Consider the following 20,350-nt stretch of genomic DNA (forward strand, 5'->3'; position numbering starts at 1 on the left):
AGGGAAACTGGAAGAGACTGAAAGGAAAGAAAAAGAAAGTGATGGCATGGCGAGAAAAAGGAGTTGCTATGAATGGGTCTCGCTGCTAGGTGCATATTGTGTGTAATTCCTTAACCGTACTTTGCGATGGCAAATCAATCAATCAATCTTTTTGACTCTCATTTTTCGTATTAAATATGACGGTAAATCTATGTCTACATTGGTATCTTTTTCTTTCTTTTATCTCATTACTTTGATTTCCCAACACATTGCAAGCATACATGCGGAAATGTATGCCTGTATGTGTTTGTGCTTGCACTTGGGTCAAACTGAAATCTTTTTTTTTTTTGTGTATCTAGATACATCATCCACCTCTGTTGAGGCAAGTATGGCTGCATTTTAAGGTGGTTTCAGCATCCATGTTTTTACACCTTTTGCAGAAATAAGAAAAATGTCCTGGTTGTTGAGTAGAAACGATAACCCGAAAAAAGAAAACAACGAACAAGACTCTGAGAAGGTGAAGACGAAAAAAAAAGGCTGATCGTAACGGATACAAAAAACAAAAAAAAACAAAAACACACACACACACACATACACACAAGAAGAAATCTTTTTTTTTTTGCCATGCATGTCCCTAGAAAAGAAATAATAAAAAGAATGTGTTTGTGTGAAGAAATAGCCAAAACAGCACTTCATCGGTTTACATTTGCCTTGTCACCTCTTTCTAGGTCTTTTTTTATATATTTGCGTTATATATATTTTATATAGTGCTAATTGAACGACAGATAGTCCAGAAAAAAAAACGAAAAAAGAGGAAAAGTATTTATCATCACTGCAACTAACTTTTTTTCATCTTCGTGCTTTCTCTTTAGTCAGTTTTTTTTCTTTACTACACCTCAAACCTATACTGTGTTCATTCTCCTACCCTAGGGTTTTGAGTACTACTACTATTTCCCACTCCGTTTTCATTGGTTTCATTAGCCAGGACTCACACTTGTCCTAGGATCAAGGCATAAGAAGAGATATTACATATATATATATATATATATATATATATATATATATCAACGGCTTCTGAATAGGAGTTTGTTGTACGTCAGGCTCCATTTAATTCTAAAGAAAAAAATGTCAGATATCGACCCTGGCCTTGTGCCGGTTATCTCTTCTGCAGAAGGAGCTGAAACCTGCAGCTGCAGGACCCAAGAGGAGGCATCGACGAACGCTGAAAATAATCACATGGCATCTCTAATCCTAGAAGAAAAAATCAACCCTACATGCGTTTCTATTCCATCCCATTCTACAGTTGCAGGGCAAAAAGCGTCTGATGAACCAACTACTGCTTTTGGAGAGACTGCAGTTGATGAACCAAGTATTTTGGGAGTTAAACTTGAGCAAATTGGTGTGCATGAAGTAAAGGGATCAGGGTTGATTTCAGAGGCTGGAAATGACGAAAACCTTCAGTCAGACTTACATTGCAATGCCTTGCAACAGGAAGGATCAACAAAGTTAGAGCCGCATGGGGAGATTGAAGGAAATACTGAGATGGAAAAGGAATCAGAATTTGCAGAGGATCATTCTGAAGATGCAGCTCCTCAAGTCTCTTCATTACCACAATCTGCGAAGGATTTATCTATTACAGTTGGACGTAAAAGTTCAACTGACTCATCAAGCCTCCGGAATGTAGAGCACAATCTACAAGGGTTAGGTGAGATGGGATATGGGAGTGTTTTGACTCGTTATCTTGCTATGGAATCTGTTGTGGATTCGCATTGTAGCAAAGATAATACATCTTCTAGGTTAATTGATGACAAACAGCACCATGTGGATCCGCAGTTACGGGAGTCATTACTTCAGGCTGCCAAACACATGAATTCCAAACAACGATATCCGAATAAACAAATATTCCGTCGAAAGCTTGTTTTACTGGGCCATCAGGAGGTGGGGAAGACATCGCTTCGTAAGTGTTTTGAGCATGAACCATATTTCTTCAAAAGACTTCCAGATGTGAAGACGACAACTGGAGTGGAGGTCCGCAGCCAAAGTATACGTGTTGATGATGATCACGTTCAGCTTATTTTTTCTGATTTTGCCGGTCAGGAAGCATATCATTCGCATACGCTATTTCTTACCGATCGATCTATTTTTCTCCTAGTGTGGAAGATATCAGGAATAGAGCAGGATTTCCAGAGTTCAGGTATCAGTGCTAGTGAGGAACAACGGTTGTACAAGTGGATTGCAGAAGTGTACGCCAAGTTCCCACGAGCAAAAATAGCACTTGTTGCCACACATCTTGATGAACTTCGAGTTCAAGGACAACGTAGTGTAGAGAGAATACTTACTAAAGTAGAGGGGAAAATTACAGCATTTATGCAACGTATTGCTTTTGTAGATCCTAATACTGGTTTAGGAATTACCAACGAAATTGTAGGTAATTTTGCCGTCTCGTGTAAAGGTCGTTATTTCATTGCAGCTGGAGGATTGAGACATTTATCCGGAAAAAAAATAAGTACTTTACTGCACTTTTTTGCAGAGGTAGCACACAAAGAGTGTATAGAAGATATTGATTTTCCTTCCGCTGCTATACCTGGGAGACATATAAGGTTAATAGATGAGGTAACTGAAAAGAAACGACGGTTTCCACAAAAAATACTAATGCCATTGGGAGAATTTGTACATTCTGCGGTTCAATTTGGTGTGGAATCAGATACAGAACTACTACAAATTGCTCGTCTTATGCAAAGTTGGAATATGATTTATCTAGTTAATTCATACCGTTTATCAGAGAATGCATATATTATACTACACCCTTTATGGTTATGTCGTCTTGCTGCTGCATTATTTTCATATGCTCATGTACTTCATACACCATTACATCTTCGCAGTATTATAGGAGGTCTTGAGTATACTGTAAGTCAAGCAGAAGCTGCAGATATGCATCTTATGAGTAAAGGTTTCCTTCGATGGCCATTAGTTCGTATTCTTTTTCGTCTTCCTTTACATGGTATATTGGGTCGAGAACCTGATGATTCAGATTTCACAATGGCTGTAGAACTTCTCACCGCTCTCAGTTTACTTTATCCTGTAGATGTGCCATGTGATGATATTTCTATACTGGAAGAGGAGACTCCAATAGATTCTGAAGTGGGACAACCTATTCTTCGTGAAACTAAAGTTATACGTTATTTTGTACCAAGTCTTTCTCCATATGGAGCTCCTAATAGTCTAAAACAACTTGCTCCAGTCCTTTTTAATCGTGGAGCTAAGGTAATGTTTGAGTTTAATCTTCTCCCAAATGAAATGTGGTGGCGTTTGCAAGCGCAGCTTCACCAATATCTACATGTTATTATTCTTCATGAACCACATAGTGTTTTTGCAGAGGACAATGATGAAAACATGTTAGATGACTATCGACTTTTGGAAGCAGATGATGAACATAATCGATGGAATGATGCCATGTGGCTTCGTGGGGATGACTGCCGTGTTTTCTTATACCGTGATGGTCTTCACGCGTTACGTATCTTCTCCACCGAAACAAAACCACGGGGAGCCGAAGAAGTACTTGAAGTTATCGAACAAGTTATGACGGATCTCCTGGAGGAATATCGGGGCGTGCAGCGGATAGTTCGAGTGGCATGTCCGGTGCCAAGTTGTGATGGTTGGTTGATGGCCAGTGATGTAGCAACAGGAGTTACAGTTACATGCCAAACTTGTAAGGAAGTTAGTGAGACAAAAGATATCGTCGCATCAGGCGTTGGTCCTCGTGGTTCACCTAAATTTAGTGACACACTGTTAAAAGAAGCTGGGGAACTGCTTTTCTTTTCGCTAAATCGCTCTGGGTGTTTGCAAATGTGTGATTACCTTGGAATTCCCTATCGAGCCCCTGAAAATGTTGAAGTTTCAAATATTGACAATGATGTGAATACACCAATGGATCAACATTTGGATTACATGCATGCTTTGGATAAAGTCGTACGTGTGGCATTACTGCGTCATTTACGTGAACGTGTAGAGGAAGAGGCACGAAAGCGTCGGATGTTCGAGCACGCACCAACTGCATTGCACCTATCGTACTAACTGAGAGAAAAATTATTTTCTATGCTTTTTTTTCTTTTTTCTTTTTTTGCTTGTTTTAGTTTTTCTGCGTCTCTGAAAGAGAGGGTAAGTATGAGCATTATATATATGTATATATTTGGGTATTTATCTGAGGTGTGAGAAGAGAAGGGGTCTATCACACTGGTGCTGCATAAAGAACAAAGGTAGCAAACGAAGGGGAAAAAGAAATAAAAAATAATTCCCTCATGCATCCGTCTATCTTTCTTTCTTTCTTTTTCTTTATTTCTCATTACCTCTCATTTTTCCTTTTTGCTTTTTTTGCTTGACTTGACTGTGTTGATTCTATAAATGAATCAAGAACCCTCTTGACCTAACAGCCTAATATTGTTTTTCTTGACTTTTCTATCTTCTTTCTTTTTTTATTTATTCTTGTTACACCCCCACTCTTTCCCCTCATCTATTTATCTTTCTCTTCTTCTTTATATATTTCTCTCTTTCTTTCTCTCATTAAAAAAGAACAAAGGAACAAAACAAAACAAAGGCTCTTGAAAAATGAAGCTTCTTCGCTTCCGCAAGCTGCTATTCCTATCCCTATTAATATTGGCAACACTCTTCACAGTGACGCTTGTGTATTTTTTCCTCGACATGGAGGGCAGTGCGCTGGACCTGCGGCACAAGTCGGACATAAATGTGCCGAACCTCACAACAGGCGTGAATCCTGCGAGGTTTGAACCGCCAAAGATCATTTACACACATTTCCCCCCAATGGAAAAGCGAAAACGGGATAATAAGAATCAACCTATTCGTATTCTCATCACAGGTGGTGCAGGATTTATTGGTTCACAACTCGGTGCACATTTGCACCGTCAAGGTTATGAAGTGATTCTTTTAGATAATATGGCATTTGGATATAAAGATAACTTATTGGTTAATGGAAAACGATTTGGCATGTTTGTATTGGCAGATGTGCTTGATGAACGTACATACGAGTTTTATGAAGGTGTTGACACTGTATTTCATTTTGCGGCCATAACTGCTTTACCAGTATGTCAACAAAATCCTCGTTATGCAAGTGATGTAAATATTGCTGGAGTGGCAAGTGCTTTGGAAGCCTCTCGACTTGCTGGTGTACGTCGTTTTATTTTCTCCAGTACATCAGCCGTATATGAAGGCAATTCCGAACGTATTTTAGTGGAAAGTCTCCCTTTAAGTCCAAAATTGGTTTATCCCCTTACAAAATACCAGGCAGAGTTATTAGTAAAAGCGTATGGAGTATCGCATGATATGGATTATGTTATTATGCGTTTTTTTAATGTCTACGGTCCTCATCAGGATGTGCGTCGTCGTAGTCCACCATTTACTTCATATATTGCACGAGAGTTGATTCGTGGACGTCGCCCTATATTGCATGGAACTGGTAAACAACGACGAGACTATGTGTATATTACAGATCTTATTGATTTGGCAGAACGACTCATGAAGGCTGCTAGCGCTAAATGGGAAACTGTGAATGTTGCTTCAGGTATTTCTTACTCTACAACAGAGATGTTTCACATTGTGGCAGATATAACCAATAGGAAGAATATTTCACCATATTTTCAAAAAGCTAAATCTTTTTGGAATGCATATCCCAAGTTGGGTAAAGGACCATATCCACTGAATCAGTCACTTATTGAGAATGAAGTGGAAAAACTTGTTTTTGGCTCATATGAGAAGGCACACAAGTTGGTAGGATGGAATCCGAGAATATCCATGAAAGAGGGTTTTGAAAAAGTTGTTGAGTACATAAAGAGCCTTAACACGGCTGACCTTGATACTGAGACAGCGTGGTTACTTCCTACTCAATAACCCTTAAGACTATTATTATTATTATTATTATTATTATTATTATTATTATTATTGTTTTTTTTTTTGCATTTCTTTTTTTTTTCTACTTTGTTGTCTTGAATTGTTTTTCTTATTACAAAAATCATTTGGGTTTTGCATGATGAATATCTTATATTATTTATTGGTTACAATTATTGCAGGCTAAAGTAAAACTAAAAAATTGGGATTACTTGCAGAGGTTGATATTTATTGATTTATTGATTTTTTTTTTCATTCCTTCATCCGTTGTGTTTCATAAAGGTAATGAACATTTATATTCTTTGCGTTGATCATTATACATACATTTTGGTTTATTTTGTTTTTTTTGACTCCTTTTTTCTTTTTTATTACCAACAACAATGATAACATGTAAGGCCAAGGGTGGGATCGAGATAGAAACGGTGGCCCACGTCTTGGGCAAGAGCTGGAAAACAGCAACAATAACAACAACAACAGCAAAAAAAAAAGAATTTCCTTCTTACTTTTTATCTCTCTCTCTCTCTCTATTTTTTCTTTCATTATCTATTTATCTATATATCTGTGTATGTGTTTGTCTGTATTTAGGGAGATGAGGAAAAGTCCAATTCGCAAAAAAGCGACAGATTTCGAAGATGAAGATGAGGAAGATGATGGATTTCTCCAGATCGCCCTACAACAACTACACGCCAGGCTAATCGCCGCCCAACCGGAGTTCACGGAGGAGGATGTCATCATCATGGCATACCCATCGCCCGGCGGCTCCCCAACACATTCCCTCGTCTCCTCCCCACGGGATTGGGATAGTGTGGAGGAAAACGAAGAGTCTTCTTCATGGATGATGACAGCCGCCAACAACAGAGAAATTCAAAAAAGCAATAGTGTTAGTCCCGCTAGCGCAGGAACTCGCAGTGCCGCCCTGCGTTCAGCGGGGCCATCCGTTTCCTCTTCACAGGAGGATGTAGTGAATCTTGATTTACAATTGACGTCCCGGCAGTTCCTTACAGTTGTAAGAAATTTCGATGCAAAGAGTGTACTTCGAAATCGAAAGGCAGCAGCAGATGCGTTGAAACTTCTCAATCATGCATACCGTTTAACGTGGAGAGACACAGAGTATCTTGCAAAGGCTACACGCAGAGGTCGTGTCGTCTCATCTCGGTCAATAACATCCTCCACCACACGTGACATAAACAGAAGTGGGGGTGTCAGTAGTAGCGGTAATAATAATAGCACTAATATTACAAATACCAAAGAGAGATCATCATCAACAACACCACCACCAGCGCGACACAATCCTTTTCTTCTTTCATCATTCCCTGTACCAACTTATAAACCGAAGAAAGGGCTTATTTTAGTTTTAAGCAAATGTGTAGAGACATTTTTGGTCTATGCTAATGAATCACCATCATTGCGTACTATGATAACATCAAACATGGCATTATTGGGAATGTTATGTTTCGTATGTGGTGAGGCTAGAAAACAAGAGGTATCCTCACCTGAGAAGGAATTACGTGATGTTGAGACAGAGCTTAGTGAACTGGCATCATATTGGCAATCTTTTCCAGTTACAATTCCATTTATAGAATCCTTGCAAGAATGTTACCTTATAGAATTCTTATTGGATGTAGCCTTGCCACCTACTGTATGCTCATCAAAATATGATGGTATCACAATGATGCTTTACCAAAAGAAGGAACGATTGATGATGGATATAGTCTCTGGTCGTGCAGGGGTTAATGTTATGACTAAAGGATTACCATTACGTGGATTAGCAGCCCTGGTAAGTATGTCATCATTTGCCGAACCAAAATTGCGTGCTCGTGCATTAGATAAAATGGCAGGTGAAGGATTAGTTTTAACTCTTAGGGATGAGTTATGCAGTATTGCTAAAGATACTATTCGTATGTCTACATCTTTGCGTAGTAATAACCGTGTATCACCCCCAAGGAAGAAAAAAGATGCTTCTCCAACTTCATTACGTGTTGGAGTAAAAGGAGTACATGAGATTTCCTCCTTATCACCTTCTTCATTTTCTTCACCTCAACTTCGAGTTAAACGATTACGTGGTGAAGGGATTTGGCTTGGTATGCAGGACTCTCCTGCACGTCGACTAGGTTATTGTCTAGATGTGCTTCAATGGTTGACAGCACCCAACTTATTAACACAGGATGTTGTTGCGAATACAAAAACTGTAGTGCGTGCGACTGCATGGGCGTCTCGAACAGAAGATCTACGAGATATCTGTACGTCCATTTTGCGTTTGTCTCTAAATAATAAATCCATTATTCAGTATAGTCATCCACATCCTCTTCAGGAACAAGCTTTAGAATGTGTACGCCAAATAGCTAATTATAGTGCTGTTCTTTACGGTGTCGTAGTAGAAGCACTTGATTGTATAATCGATGAATATCGTAGGAAGAGAATAGAGAGTCAAGATGACTTTGCGGCATCTCTACTTCCTCTTATGGTGGAACTCTTGCATCTTAAACAGCATGCAGAAGCAAATGAAGAATCTGTTGGGCGATGGTTCACGTTTCTTATGGAGTGTTTAGTTCCCCAGGCTTTTGATGTCCCAGTAATAACTTGCGGAGGAGATAGTAATACTAACATCGACAAAAACAATAACAATATAGCTGAAAACACAAGCAAAGACAGCAATAAGAATAGTAAGAGCCGAGGTAATAGCAGAAATCGCTCATGGTCAAGAAGAGGAGGAGGAGGAGGAGGAGGAAGAAGTCGATCTACAAATCATCGGCGTGAGGCACCCATTTTGGCACGTGATCTGCGCCGAGATGAGATCTTATCACTTTCTCCATACTTTCGCTTTGCGTGTCGAATCATTTCAGAGACTACATGGCGTCAAAATGCAGAACCTTTTTTCGCTCGTATTGCCCTCCTGGCATATCATGTCATTCTCACACGGGCGCGACGACCAAATCTCATCTTTGGTCAAGCCTCTGCCTGTTACGATGCCGTGGCTCCACTGTTGGAGACCCCACACGGTGTACTGCCTGGGGAGTGTTGTGTCAGTGTTGGTAGGAGTGCCAGTGTGGGGAGTATTAATAGTCCTAATAGTCCTAATCGTAATAGCAATAATAATAATAATAATAATAATAATAATAATAATAATATTGGTGGTGGTATTCGTGGCAATTCTTCTTCACCACTGTTCTGCACTCCAGTGCGGGGCCGCAGTTCATGTGATGAAGTGGAAGTGTTCGTGCCGAGCCCAAGCCACTCACCGCTCTTCTTAGAGGCATACTCTCCGCCTGATGCGAGTGGTAGTTCACCAACATGCGGCGTCACAACTTCGTCGTGGCGGCGGCGACTGTCACTTTCCGCTTTTCTCGCTGCAATTGGGGAGTGTTACAATGCCTAGAGGGGAGAAGTGAGAAATATTGGCTGTCTGTGTCCTTGTTGTTTCTTTGTTTGTTTGTATGACTATATTTTTATCTCTGTGTGTGTGATAGAGGGAAGAAGAAAAGAAGTAAAGAGAGTTTGGGAGAGAGTTGTTTACGAGAAAAAAAAAAAAAAACAAGCAGAGAAATGGTGGAAAAGACAAGATTGTGCAAAAAGAAAAAATAATGATGGGCACATTCTGGTGCTTTCCCATTTCACATCTTCCTCCTCTTCTTTCTTAATGCCTCTTTTGCAGTTCACACATTTTAGAGTTAATCCATTATAATGGACATAACCTGGGTTTTGGGAGGAAAATGTTTTTTTTGTCTTCTCTCTTTCTCTCTTTCTTCCTTTCTTTCTGAATAGCAGTAACTATTCTCTCTAATAAAGGTGGGATATATAATGTACTTTATTCCATTTGTTTACCAAGTGTCTTTGTTCTCCGCATTAAATGCAATAGGATCTGTTCAAGCCTGGTATTTAACACGGCGTCGAATGATGTTATTCACTGGTGCCTTTAACACCTCTGTGGCTGCTGTTGCCGCCTACAGTTATAAATTGGATGCAACCCTTTCTAATGCATACGCTTCCATAGCCTCAATATGTGCCTCTGCACAGTTTGTTCTTCACGGTCTCCGCACAAAGGGTCTATTACAACCGACTCCATTAGTGAGTCTTTATTATCTTTGGTGTATTTCTCTCCTCATGTATGGTGTAAACCGGGGGAGATGGGCCTATGCCCTCCGAAATGACTAGTATTCTGGAGGTGGTAAGAGATGTGTTTCATGACCAAAAAAAAAAAAAGAGAGGAACAAGAAAGAATATATACATCGTAAATAAAACAGGGGGAAAGCAAAAAACAATAACAAAAGAAAAATATGAATTGTGCATTACAGTAACCGAGAAAGGGGTGGGGTGGGGAGACGAGTTAAAATGCAAAGTTTCCCCCTCAGTTCTCTTATTTCTTATTTCCTTTTTTTTTCTTGTTCTCCTTTCCATGGTCCTTTCCACAGTTCACGAAGAGGTTTTTTCTTTTTGTATGAGTATTGCATCCTGTGTACGTGTGAGATGAACAGGATATTTATTAGCCCGAATAAATTCAAAGAAGAAGCGACGAGCACATCTTCTTTGTTTTCTTTATTTTGATCACTGAAAACTGTGTTGACGGTAAACACATCCTCTGTAGACCCATATGTTATATTCTTATTTGTTTCTCTTGTTTTGATGATGATGATGTTTCTCTGTCTTTGCCATTTTTTTTTCCTTCTCTTGTATTTTTTTCTTTTCTTACTCACGTTTCTGTGGATGACGATAACGATACCGATATTATCATCACTGTTGAGGGGGTCTTGTTTTCTTCCCCTGTTGGTGTGTTTGTGTTTTACACAAAGTAATAGGAGAGGGACTGGTTTTCCAGTTCCCCTCTTCTACACAGAAGGTGCAGAATCAACAACAGTTGTAGCGGCAGCCTAAGAAGAAGAAAAAGAGGAAAAAGAAGAAAAAGAAGGAGCCTTTGTAATTTGAAGATCAATCCATAGATTATTATTATTATACTACATAATAAACGCGAGTATTTTTGATGCCGCCACGTCCATCACGTAGAGGAAGCGCACAATCATCAGGTTCGTTAGCTAGTTTATTTGGTCCTCGTCATAATGTAACACATTCAGAAGGACAACATATTCGTACTGGTGGGGGTTCGAATTCTTCTGCATCAGACTGGGAAACTTTCTCGAAACTAAGGCAAGAGATTCTGAATTCGGTAAATGGAGGAAGAAGTGGGATTAATGATGTGTTGATTCGAACGCATCGCGAACGAACATTGAAAAGAGGGTTTGAAGAAGCGGGTGATGATGATGAAATTGAAGTATCGACAATTGAATTCTCTTTACATTGTCCGTATTCTATGGATACTATGACTTACCCTGTTCGAAGTAGAGATTGTCGTCATGTTCAGTGTTGCGATTTGGATTCATGGATTAAAATGTTAAAAAGTAGTCGTTCTACGCGGGACCCAATGGTGAAGTGTCCCGTGTGTGAGAAAAGAGTAGCGGCTTCTACTCTTGAAGTAGATTGTTGGCAGCTTCATGTTTTATCACAAATGCCATCAGGTACACATTTAGTTATTTTAGATAAAGATGGAAGCTACCGTAGTGGTGACGCCTTGCGCAATCAAAAGAAAGAACAAATAACAGAAATCATAGACTCTAGTCAGTTTCATGATGAACGTGATGAATGTGGGTCCTTTACTCCTTCTCCGGATTCTGCATATTCCGTACAAGGTGAAACAGGTATTGATCGTATTCGTATTAAAAATGAACAATTATCAGAGGAACGACCTGAGCCGCCATCGACCCAGTTTTCACAGGTAGAATGTGTGTGGAGTAGCAGTATTCCCAGTCTCCCAACACAAAGTGATGATGTGGTGATTGTATGCTACATGGAGGGGAAACAGCCGCGTCGGGTGTTATCCTCTCAGGCACGTCTGTGGATGGCACACTGCCCCAACTGCAGGAAGGCGTTAGTGAGGGGTGCGGATGGCACAGTGGAGTCCTGTGCTAGGTGTGAGTTGGGGCGGGATGAGTGCACGTTTGTGCGCCGTTTCCCGGATACGGTGGTGTCGCTGGAGTTAACGAGAGACGGTACACTTCTTCTCTCTGGCGTGGATGGGATGGCGTCGCACTTATCACGTGCCGGATTTTGCCGGGCTGTATTCCTTGATCAAACTGGCACCAACTCTCTGAGTGGAAATGTTGGATTGTGGTATACGACAGATACGCTCTCCCGCACAGAGTTGGACTTTTTGGAGGCATGTTGTCAGCGATTGGCGTGTGGAGAACCTGTGAATGATATACCGTCGGTTCCTTTTCGGTTTAGAGTGCGACCCCTTCGTTCTCGCAGTATTCATGGAGGAGCTGAGGTAGGACCTACACAGACAAGTTATTGTAGTCTGAGCCGGTAATTAATTGTTGTTTCTACCTGTCTTATATATGTTTTTTTTTCTTTTCTTGTTCTTTATTTGAAGTGGAGTGGAGTGAACTGTGTGTATCTGTGTATGTGTTTCTGTGTGTGTCTGTCTGTCTGTGCTTTGTTTGTGATTCCAGCAAGTTTTTTTTTCTGTTTGACCTATTTGTACCCTGGGTGATTGCATTGGTGCCATGCTGAAATGCTATTCTTTTCTTTTGCCGTGATGATGAATGATGATGATGGTTGTGAAAGTAGTGTTGGTAGCTTTCAGTGTGAGAGTGCTGGACACTACGGGAACTGTTAAGATTACAAAGAGGGATTTGTTTGTGGTTGAATATATATATATATATATATATATTTTATCCAGACACTTTAGTATTTCCCCACCCCACCCCTTCTTTATTCTTTTGTATTCTTTTCTCACAATTGTGAAGGTGTTTGAGTTGGTTTTCTTATTTAAAGAGGAGGGGGTTTCATTCCCACCACACGATTAATGCAAAGAGGTGGTACCTTCACATTAAGACAATTAATGCGCTGCTGGCCATTATTGTATTGTGGTAGTAGTGCTGGAAGTGGTACACAAAGAACAATTTGTTTCTCTCTCTCCACACCGTCTGTGCGGATATTTGGCAACAACGCTCATGTTATTATGATCCCCACACCATTTGTGGTCTCGCCACTGTGGAGTTGTTCTCGGAGATTTTACCAGAGGACACACCCGCGGTTTGAACCATCGCAGGGAGTTGCCACAACAGCGAGTCCACAACAAAAACAACAACCACAAAAAAAGGAAAAGAATGGTAAGAGTGTAAAGACCGCAACAAAACCAGAGTTATCAGAGACTTCTCTAGTCAAAGATGAGGTGTGGAGTACAATTCCAGTGTACAGGGTGGTGACACACGTTATGCGGCATTTGTGGCCACGAGGAGAGCCAAAGTACCGAGCATTAGTAGTCATTAGCGTTTTATGTGTATTGGCGGCCAAAATACTAAAAGTAGCTGTTCCATTTTGGTTTCGAACGATTATTGATACACTTACACCTGCTAATGCTGTTACTAACGCCGTAACTACTATAGGTCCATTACAATTAGGTGTCTTTGGGTTAGTTACTGCATACGGTATCACTCGCCTTACAAGTTCACTCACAGAGGAGTTAAAGACTGCACTTTTTGCTCCTGTTGGCAGTCATGCATCAACGACTATAGCGCTGGAATTATTTCGTAAATTACATTCTCTTGATTTACGTTATCATCTTGGTCGTGAAACAGGTGTACTTAGTAAGGATCTTGATCGTGGTAGTCGTGCGTTCTGGTCCCTTTCTCATGCTTTACTTTTTATGATACTACCAACAGCGTTTGAAGTAGTTTTAGTGTGTACAGCTCTCCAAACTAATGCAGGTCCTGCTTTTATTATTACAGCATTAACAGCCGTTTTTTCATATATTGGATGGACATATGTGATATCCATCTTTCGTTCTCGATATCGAGCTCGATATAACAAGAGTGATAGTCGTGTTGGTGGACTTATCGTGGATTCTCTCCTTAATTATGAAACTGTAAAATACTTTAGGAGAGAGAGTCATGAGGAAAGTCGTATTCAGCAAGAGATTAAAAAAATGAATCATGAACTTATGAGGTTAGATCAATCCATGGCATTATTAAATTTTGGCCAAAATGCAATATTTGTAATTGCTGCATTAGTTTCATTATATCTTTCTACGTCTGGTGTATTAGCAGGTACAATGACAGTGGGAGATGTGGTACTAATTGAAGCTTTGCTTATGCAGCTTTATACACCTCTTAGTTTTCTTGGTATGTTGTACCGTGAGGTACAATCATCCACACAAAATATGCAAGCTATGATTGCTTTACTTGATATTGAGAATTCTGTTACGGAAAAACCAGATGCAAAACCATTACAACTTACTTCTGGTACTATTGAAATGCGAAATGTAACTTTTACATTTAACGATATAGGAGAACAACACATAGTTCGTAATCTCTCTCTTATTATTCCTGGTGGAAGTACGGTGGCCTTTGTTGGTCCTTCAGGAAGTGGGAAAAGTACAATATTTCGACTACTTTACCGTTTCTACGACCCAAATTCTGGTGTAGTTCTCATTGATGGACAACCACTCCAGGATTTACAAATAGATAGCCTGCGAAAGGCCATTGGTGTTGTTCCACAAGATACTGTTCTCTTTAATGAAACTGTGCGATACAACATTCGTTATGGACGTCTAGATGCTACCGATGAGGAAGTGGAGAATGCGGCGCGTTTGGCGAATATTCATGATAGTATTATGAAGATGTCTAATCAATACGAGACCTCTGTAGGAGAGCGGGGTTTAAAACTTTCAGGTGGAGAAAAACAACGTGTTTCTATTGCGCGTGCTCTTCTTGACAATCCACCAATTCTTCTTGCTGATGAAGCTACATCGGCGTTAGATAGTGCGACAGAAATGCGTGTGATGGAACAATTAAAAGAAGTAAATGGAAAAAAACGAACTATAATTCTTATTGCACACCGTCTCAGCACTGTTAAAGATGTTGATATTATATTTGTACTGGATGGTAAAGGAGGACTGGCAGAGAGTGGTACTCATGAGGAACTTTTGGAAAATAATGGATTGTATAGGGAGTTGTGGTCACAGCAGCTGCAAAATGCAAATAGGGAAGAAGAAGAAGAAGAGGAGGAATTGAAAGAATAATTAAGAGAAGAGATAAAACTAAAAACAAATAGATAAAGTCCAGCGAATATAAGACTCATTTGATTCTTTATTATTGCATATTCTTCTACACAGGGTTTTTAATTTGTTTTATTGGGTTGCATTTACCTTTTCGTACGCAACTTTCACATGTTGGTGTATTTGCGATGGTGTTATCCCTCTACTTGAAAGAAAGAGTGGTGAAAGGTATCATCAAGGAGGGTTTTCTTAAAATTTTTTTTTTATTTTGATAACCCTTTTTTGTTTTTTAAATGATCAAGAGAAAGTGGGGGTGGAAAGGTCGTTAAAGTAGTTCTCACATAACCATGTTATCTCCATTCAAATGTTTTTTTTTTGACATTTCCAGAGAAGAGAAGAATATCGTATTTTGGTTTTATTATTTATGTTCTTTCCTTTTTGTTCCCTTTTTGTTCCCTCTTTCCTCTCATTCCCTAGATGCATGACATACATTTATCTTCTCCTTTTTTCTTCAAACTTCTTCCTTTCTCTCTCCATCTTCTTTCCCTGTATTATTATTATTATTATTATTGCTATTATCTCGCTCTTCTTTGACATCCAAGCGAAGTACGTGGAGGGGATGGAGACTCCCACCACCGCCACCCCTTCGCACCGCCCCCATTCCCATTCTCACTCTCATTCTCCCTCCCACCGCCGAGCACTAACTGTCAATCTCATGGAACTGCTGGAGAATAGCGGAGGTGTGAATGAGAATAATAATGAGAATGAAAATGATAGTGGGAATATAAATAGTGGGAGTGGGTCGGTCTATCGGGATGGCAGGGGGACCGCAGTGTACGCGGTATTTGAGCCCAGACAACTATGGCAGGCCGCCGCCCCGGCTGATGATATACTGTCAGCGAGTAGGGCAGCCACAGCAGCAGCAGCTGGTGCGGGTGGTGTTGGGGAGGTCAGTAATATGAATAGTGAAATGGATGTATGTGGTAGTGGTGGTAGCGGTGCTTCTTCGCAATGTGTGTTAATTGTATTTGGTTCGGGTTCACTCAGGGCAGAAGAACTGCGTTTACGACATGAAACCAGTACCTCCTCAGATGAATCTGTAATGGATTTTCTCATCTCAAAAACTGACTTTATGGATCATCTATTATCCTCTTCTACAGCACTACCATCTGCAACATGCGACTGTAAAGAAGATACAGTGAAGAATGACGAAACAAATGAGAAGAAAGAAAAAAATGGACTTGCTGTGAAGGAAGATGGTCACAAGGAAGTCTTATTGTTTACGGACGTTAATATGGAAGGACCAGATGGTATTCGAGCGATTTCTGTAGTGTATGTACATTTAACAAGAGGAGAGTGCCAAGTGACAGATAGGGAGGCGGCACAACGATGTGCATCACAAGTTATTCACACCATTCAAACACTTTTTTTTAATTCTTTACAAACGATGTTTTGGGTGGATTTCACAGGTATTCTAGATTTTGTTAGAACCGAAGTTCAGAAGGAACTTCGTGATGCCTGGTGGAACTTAATAGTTACCTCTGCAAGTGGTTCTGATAATACTTCTAACCTTCGTTTAACAGCTCTCGTGAATTCTACTGCTATACCACAGTTACGCAAAGAGTTTGATCACGTAAAAGAAGAAGAAGAAGTAGCAGTTACACCACGAAGTTGTACTTTTCATACTAATAATGGAGAAGATATATTATCTGTAAGACTTTCTGCGGCAACCCCATTGACATGGTATTGTACAGAGGAGAATGCGGATATTAGCTTTCTCAGAGATATTGGTTTGTCAAATGCTGAAAAAGAGAACAGCAATAACAGTGAGGATGAGTTAGTCTGGACGAAGTATGCAAATATATTGAACTGTCATACTAGAGAAAAAAATCCTGAAACTTGTACGAGTGAGGAAGCATTAGTAACCGATAAGGATGAAGATGATGATAGTTATGATGACGAGTGTGAGTTGATTTGGGAAAGGCATCTAAGAGTAATGGCTGAAGGTGGGAATGATAAGGTGGTAAAAGTTTTTCCTCCTCCTCCTCCTCCTTCTTCAGCAGCAGAAGCAGAGGATACAACTGTTAAAGTTAATATTAAGGAGAATGATGAGAATGAGTTTATATGGGAAAAGCATGTTGGAGATTTGGATAGGGGTGTTAAAGAAACACCCTTGCATAATGTATCCAAGGGTATTTCCTCTTTGATTCTCCAATATTCCTCTGAGACTAACATGTCAAGTTCAGTTAGTACGGATGCATCAATACGAGAACTTCTGGTTTCGTGGTCTGCTCTTGGCATTCAACATTCACCACGCATTATTGTTGTTATAGCTGATAGCGATTATGGCTTTGAAGATGCATTGCTATCTTGGGTGAGAACTCCTTGTGGTCAGAATGCACTCATACTTTCTATTTTTGTTGTGAGTGAAAGTGACATTCATTCCAGTATTGACAATGTAGGAAAGGAGTCATTACCTTTAATACATACTAGCCATAATCATAAGAAACCATTAACTTCTTTTGAGTTTCTTCGAGTACTCACATTTGCTATCAAGTACTTTGGAATTGATGTTCATTCAAGTGCCTGTCTTGCTGTGAATAATCCCTTTCTACAAGTGGCAAACCAACTAGGGTTTCAAGCTGTAGGGGATTACCGGTATATTTCCTCCTGGGTTACACAAATGAATGGGAATGAGACGACTGAACTATCAATAATACAAAAAATGTTAGATGTAGAAACTGCACGTGAGTGTGCTTTCTTAGAGTTGTGCCATACAAATACTTTAGCTCAAACACTACGGGACTCTCCACGAAGACCAGAAGTGTTGATGCAGCGGGTAAATCACATGCGAGTGGGAATTACACGTCCTGTCATATGTGATGCTGTAGCGCTTGTTTCAACGATTCCAATGGACACACGTCTGAGTGGATCGCCAAATGCGATTCGTCTTCTTCTCACAGAGGTGCATTTATCAAGTGTGTATCATTTTATGATATCCTTCTTTACAAGAGAAGTCTTTGCCATTGCCGTGGATGTAGTACGATCACACAATAGCGATTACTTCTCCGGGCATCACTTCACCACTGTTGGTTATTTTCGTTATGAACTAACGAGTTGGGTACGACGACATGTATTAGTGACTCTACATATTGACTTTCAACCATTTCTAGCTGCGGAATTAATGGCCACACCGCCGCATTGGTCTCGTGTTATTCGACAAATGTCCTGCACGTGTACGCCGCGGCGGCATGAGAAGACGTTCTGCACAGAGACAGGAGAGAAGAAGTGTCGTCATATGGCACAATTACTGTATTGGTTTCTGCAGAGATGTGCGGCTACACAACGCACCACCACATTAGGCGTTAAATCAAACGAATCGCAGTTTGTGCGTTTCAGCACACGTCAAGATCAACAACAACAACAACAACAAAAACGCCGTCTTCGAGAGGATCGATTAACGCCATTGATGAAATCGACTGTGGAAAAGCAGACGGAGAAAAAGGAAGAGGATGAGGATGAGAAAACTGTAAATAATAAGAAGAAAACAGCAACGGCAACGGTGAAGAAGAATAAGAATAAAAAAATGAGAAGGGATGAAGGAGATTACTGTTCACTTCCGTTGCAAGTAGTTGGTACAACAGGGAGTAAGAAGGATGCCAGTCAAACAGGTGAAGGAAAAGTTCAACCCTCTAATGTTGATGGTGATGTAAGTTTGCTAGAGTTCGCCGCTTTGTTGGGGATAACGTGAGAAGAATACATACAACTAATAAGAAAAGAAATAGCTTACAGTATTGAGTTCTGTTATGTTTTTGTTTTTCTCCACCTCTCTGCTACTCGCAGAATGCTCATTGGAATCTTATTCTGCAAATTCGTTGTTTTATATCTCGGTAACACTTGCAGGCACGGCACACACATATATACACATATACATACATGAAAAAGAGAAAACGAAGTAATGTATTCTCTCTGTTTAGTTAGTTGTATATAAATATGGCGATGGCACAGAGAAGGCTGTAGACGATCTAAACAAATTGGTCCCTTTTCATTCTACCCGTTTATTCTGTTGTTTTATATCACTTCAACGAAGTGGTGAAAGTGCAGAGAAGTCTTATTATTATTGTAACTATTATTATTGTTATTATTTTATTTTCCTTTTTACATTGTATTCTTTTTTTTTGTTTTCGTTTTTACTACTGTTTCTTTATATATATTTCTTTTTTTCCCCTTTCTCGTGTTCTCGTTTCTTCGCGTGATCTCATCTAAACAAGGCGTTTGGAGAGGGAGTTTACAGGAATTCAAGGAGTTTCAATAACTCTAAATTTTATTCTAATTACTTCACTCTTGAGGAGAAATGCGAAATCCATCATTGAAGGATTCTGCAGAGTTGACATCGCATGTACCAGATGCGTCATGGCATCACTCACCCGTTGGTATAATGGAGTCATCACTTATTAATGCAGATGAAGAACTTATTCGAACTGCTTCTATCGCCACACTTGAGGCAGACCGTTCACAACAAGAAGTTGAACGTTGGCGTCTTGAAGCAGATGTACAAATTCGGCGTCTAAATAAGATGCGGCATGAAAAGGAATTACTTTTACAAGAGATTTGGCAACTGGAACGGAGTTTGAAACAGGCACAAAATGCCGCTTCAAATGAGATATATATAGACGAGAAATCATTAAAGCATGAAGGGTCACATGCATCGACGTTTCCGTACAATATAGTAGGAGATAATTCTATAGTTGTACCTGATACATTTACATTAGCTTCAAGGGATAATATCACCGCAAGGGATATTGAACTGCGGTATCTTATTAGTCGTTCTATTGCGACATTAGATGCTTTACAGTCGGATGTGGCTGCAATGAAACAACAACATGCCGATTTATGGACTCAAGAGAGAGAAATAGGGGAGGATATAAAACGACTCAAAACTACATATCAAGGACAAGAAGAAAAAAAAGGAGGAGTTGCTAAAGCAAGGGGTTTTCGTTAAAGCCGCATCCGCTGATCCTGCATATCGAAAAGCTTTACAGGAAAAACAAGAGATGAAAGATCTTTTTACGCATGCCACAGATCGTCGTTCGGCTCTTAAACAAACACGAATGGAACGTGTTTCTATGATTGCACATCTTTTAGAGGGTTTAACACTACGAGAAAGACAGGTTTCGCACGCAGATGGAACTGTAGTGCGTAAAAAAGGCTTCAGGGAACACCCCATGTACCCTATACTTCTTTCCCTACAGGAAGAAAATAAAGAGTTACATTCTAAATATATTAAACTTGTTCAAAGTAACGAGGAGGAGGATACGGCCCTTGTAGAGTATTTGAGTGTATTGTTAGAGCGATTACTTATGGCGCAGGGAAATAAAACTCTTCTTGTGGATTTTTCTAACTTATCAACAAAGTGAGAATTGA

General features: G+C 39.9%; 8 protein-coding genes across 9 annotated transcripts; all 8 read left to right on the forward strand.

The window, feature by feature from the left end:
• Positions 1 to 1,104: 1,104 nt before the first annotated feature.
• LSM04_003166 (uncharacterized protein) lies at positions 1,105 to 4,053 on the forward strand (the record flags this gene model as incomplete). The annotated part of the gene is made up of 1 exon (XM_067332515.1): positions 1,105 to 4,053. The coding sequence occupies one exon, from the start codon at positions 1,105 to 1,107 to the stop codon at positions 4,051 to 4,053; it is 2,949 nt and encodes a 982-aa protein (XP_067186830.1).
• A 531-nt stretch (positions 4,054 to 4,584) lies between these two features.
• On the forward strand, positions 4,585 to 5,880 carry LSM04_001007 (NAD-dependent epimerase/dehydratase; the record flags this gene model as incomplete). The annotated part of the gene is made up of 1 exon (XM_067332516.1): positions 4,585 to 5,880. One exon carries the CDS (start codon positions 4,585 to 4,587, stop codon positions 5,878 to 5,880), a length of 1,296 nt encoding a protein of 431 aa, XP_067186745.1.
• A 586-nt stretch (positions 5,881 to 6,466) lies between these two features.
• Positions 6,467 to 9,253, forward strand: LSM04_006283 (uncharacterized protein; the record flags this gene model as incomplete). Its single annotated transcript, XM_067332517.1, has 1 exon — positions 6,467 to 9,253. One exon carries the CDS (start codon positions 6,467 to 6,469, stop codon positions 9,251 to 9,253), a length of 2,787 nt encoding a protein of 928 aa, XP_067186976.1.
• Positions 9,254 to 9,675: 422 nt separating this feature from the next.
• Positions 9,676 to 10,029, forward strand: LSM04_000633 (uncharacterized protein; the record flags this gene model as incomplete). The annotated part of the gene is made up of 1 exon (XM_067332518.1): positions 9,676 to 10,029. The coding sequence occupies one exon, from the start codon at positions 9,676 to 9,678 to the stop codon at positions 10,027 to 10,029; it is 354 nt and encodes a 117-aa protein (XP_067186724.1).
• Positions 10,030 to 10,852: 823 nt separating this feature from the next.
• On the forward strand, positions 10,853 to 12,235 carry LSM04_003438 (zinc finger protein; the record flags this gene model as incomplete). The annotated part of the gene is made up of 1 exon (XM_067332519.1): positions 10,853 to 12,235. One exon carries the CDS (start codon positions 10,853 to 10,855, stop codon positions 12,233 to 12,235), a length of 1,383 nt encoding a protein of 460 aa, XP_067186837.1.
• A 498-nt stretch (positions 12,236 to 12,733) lies between these two features.
• LSM04_007621 (ABC transporter-like) lies at positions 12,734 to 14,950 on the forward strand (the record flags this gene model as incomplete). Its single annotated transcript, XM_067332520.1, has 1 exon — positions 12,734 to 14,950. The coding sequence occupies one exon, from the start codon at positions 12,734 to 12,736 to the stop codon at positions 14,948 to 14,950; it is 2,217 nt and encodes a 738-aa protein (XP_067187027.1).
• A 595-nt stretch (positions 14,951 to 15,545) lies between these two features.
• Positions 15,546 to 18,677, forward strand: LSM04_004153 (uncharacterized protein; the record flags this gene model as incomplete). 2 transcript variants are annotated; one of them, XM_067332521.1, is made up of 1 exon in its annotated part: positions 15,546 to 18,677. In XM_067332521.1, one exon carries the CDS (start codon positions 15,546 to 15,548, stop codon positions 18,675 to 18,677), a length of 3,132 nt encoding a protein of 1,043 aa, XP_067186874.1. The 2 variants fall into 2 exon arrangements, with proteins under 2 accessions (XP_067186874.1, XP_067186875.1); XM_067332522.1 differs by having other exon boundaries at positions 17,757 to 18,677.
• Positions 18,678 to 19,280: 603 nt separating this feature from the next.
• LSM04_008876 (uncharacterized protein) lies at positions 19,281 to 20,343 on the forward strand (the record flags this gene model as incomplete). Its single annotated transcript, XM_067332524.1, has 2 exons — positions 19,281 to 19,917; positions 19,961 to 20,343. 2 exons carry the CDS (start codon positions 19,281 to 19,283, stop codon positions 20,341 to 20,343), a joined length of 1,020 nt encoding a protein of 339 aa, XP_067187088.1.
• Positions 20,344 to 20,350: the final 7 nt, after the last annotated feature.

The sequence above is a fragment of the Trypanosoma melophagium genome (genome assembly GCF_022059095.1).
Source record: "Trypanosoma melophagium isolate St. Kilda chromosome Unknown ctg6segment0, whole genome shotgun sequence".
Lineage (NCBI taxonomy): Eukaryota > Euglenozoa > Kinetoplastea > Trypanosomatida > Trypanosomatidae > Trypanosoma > Trypanosoma melophagium.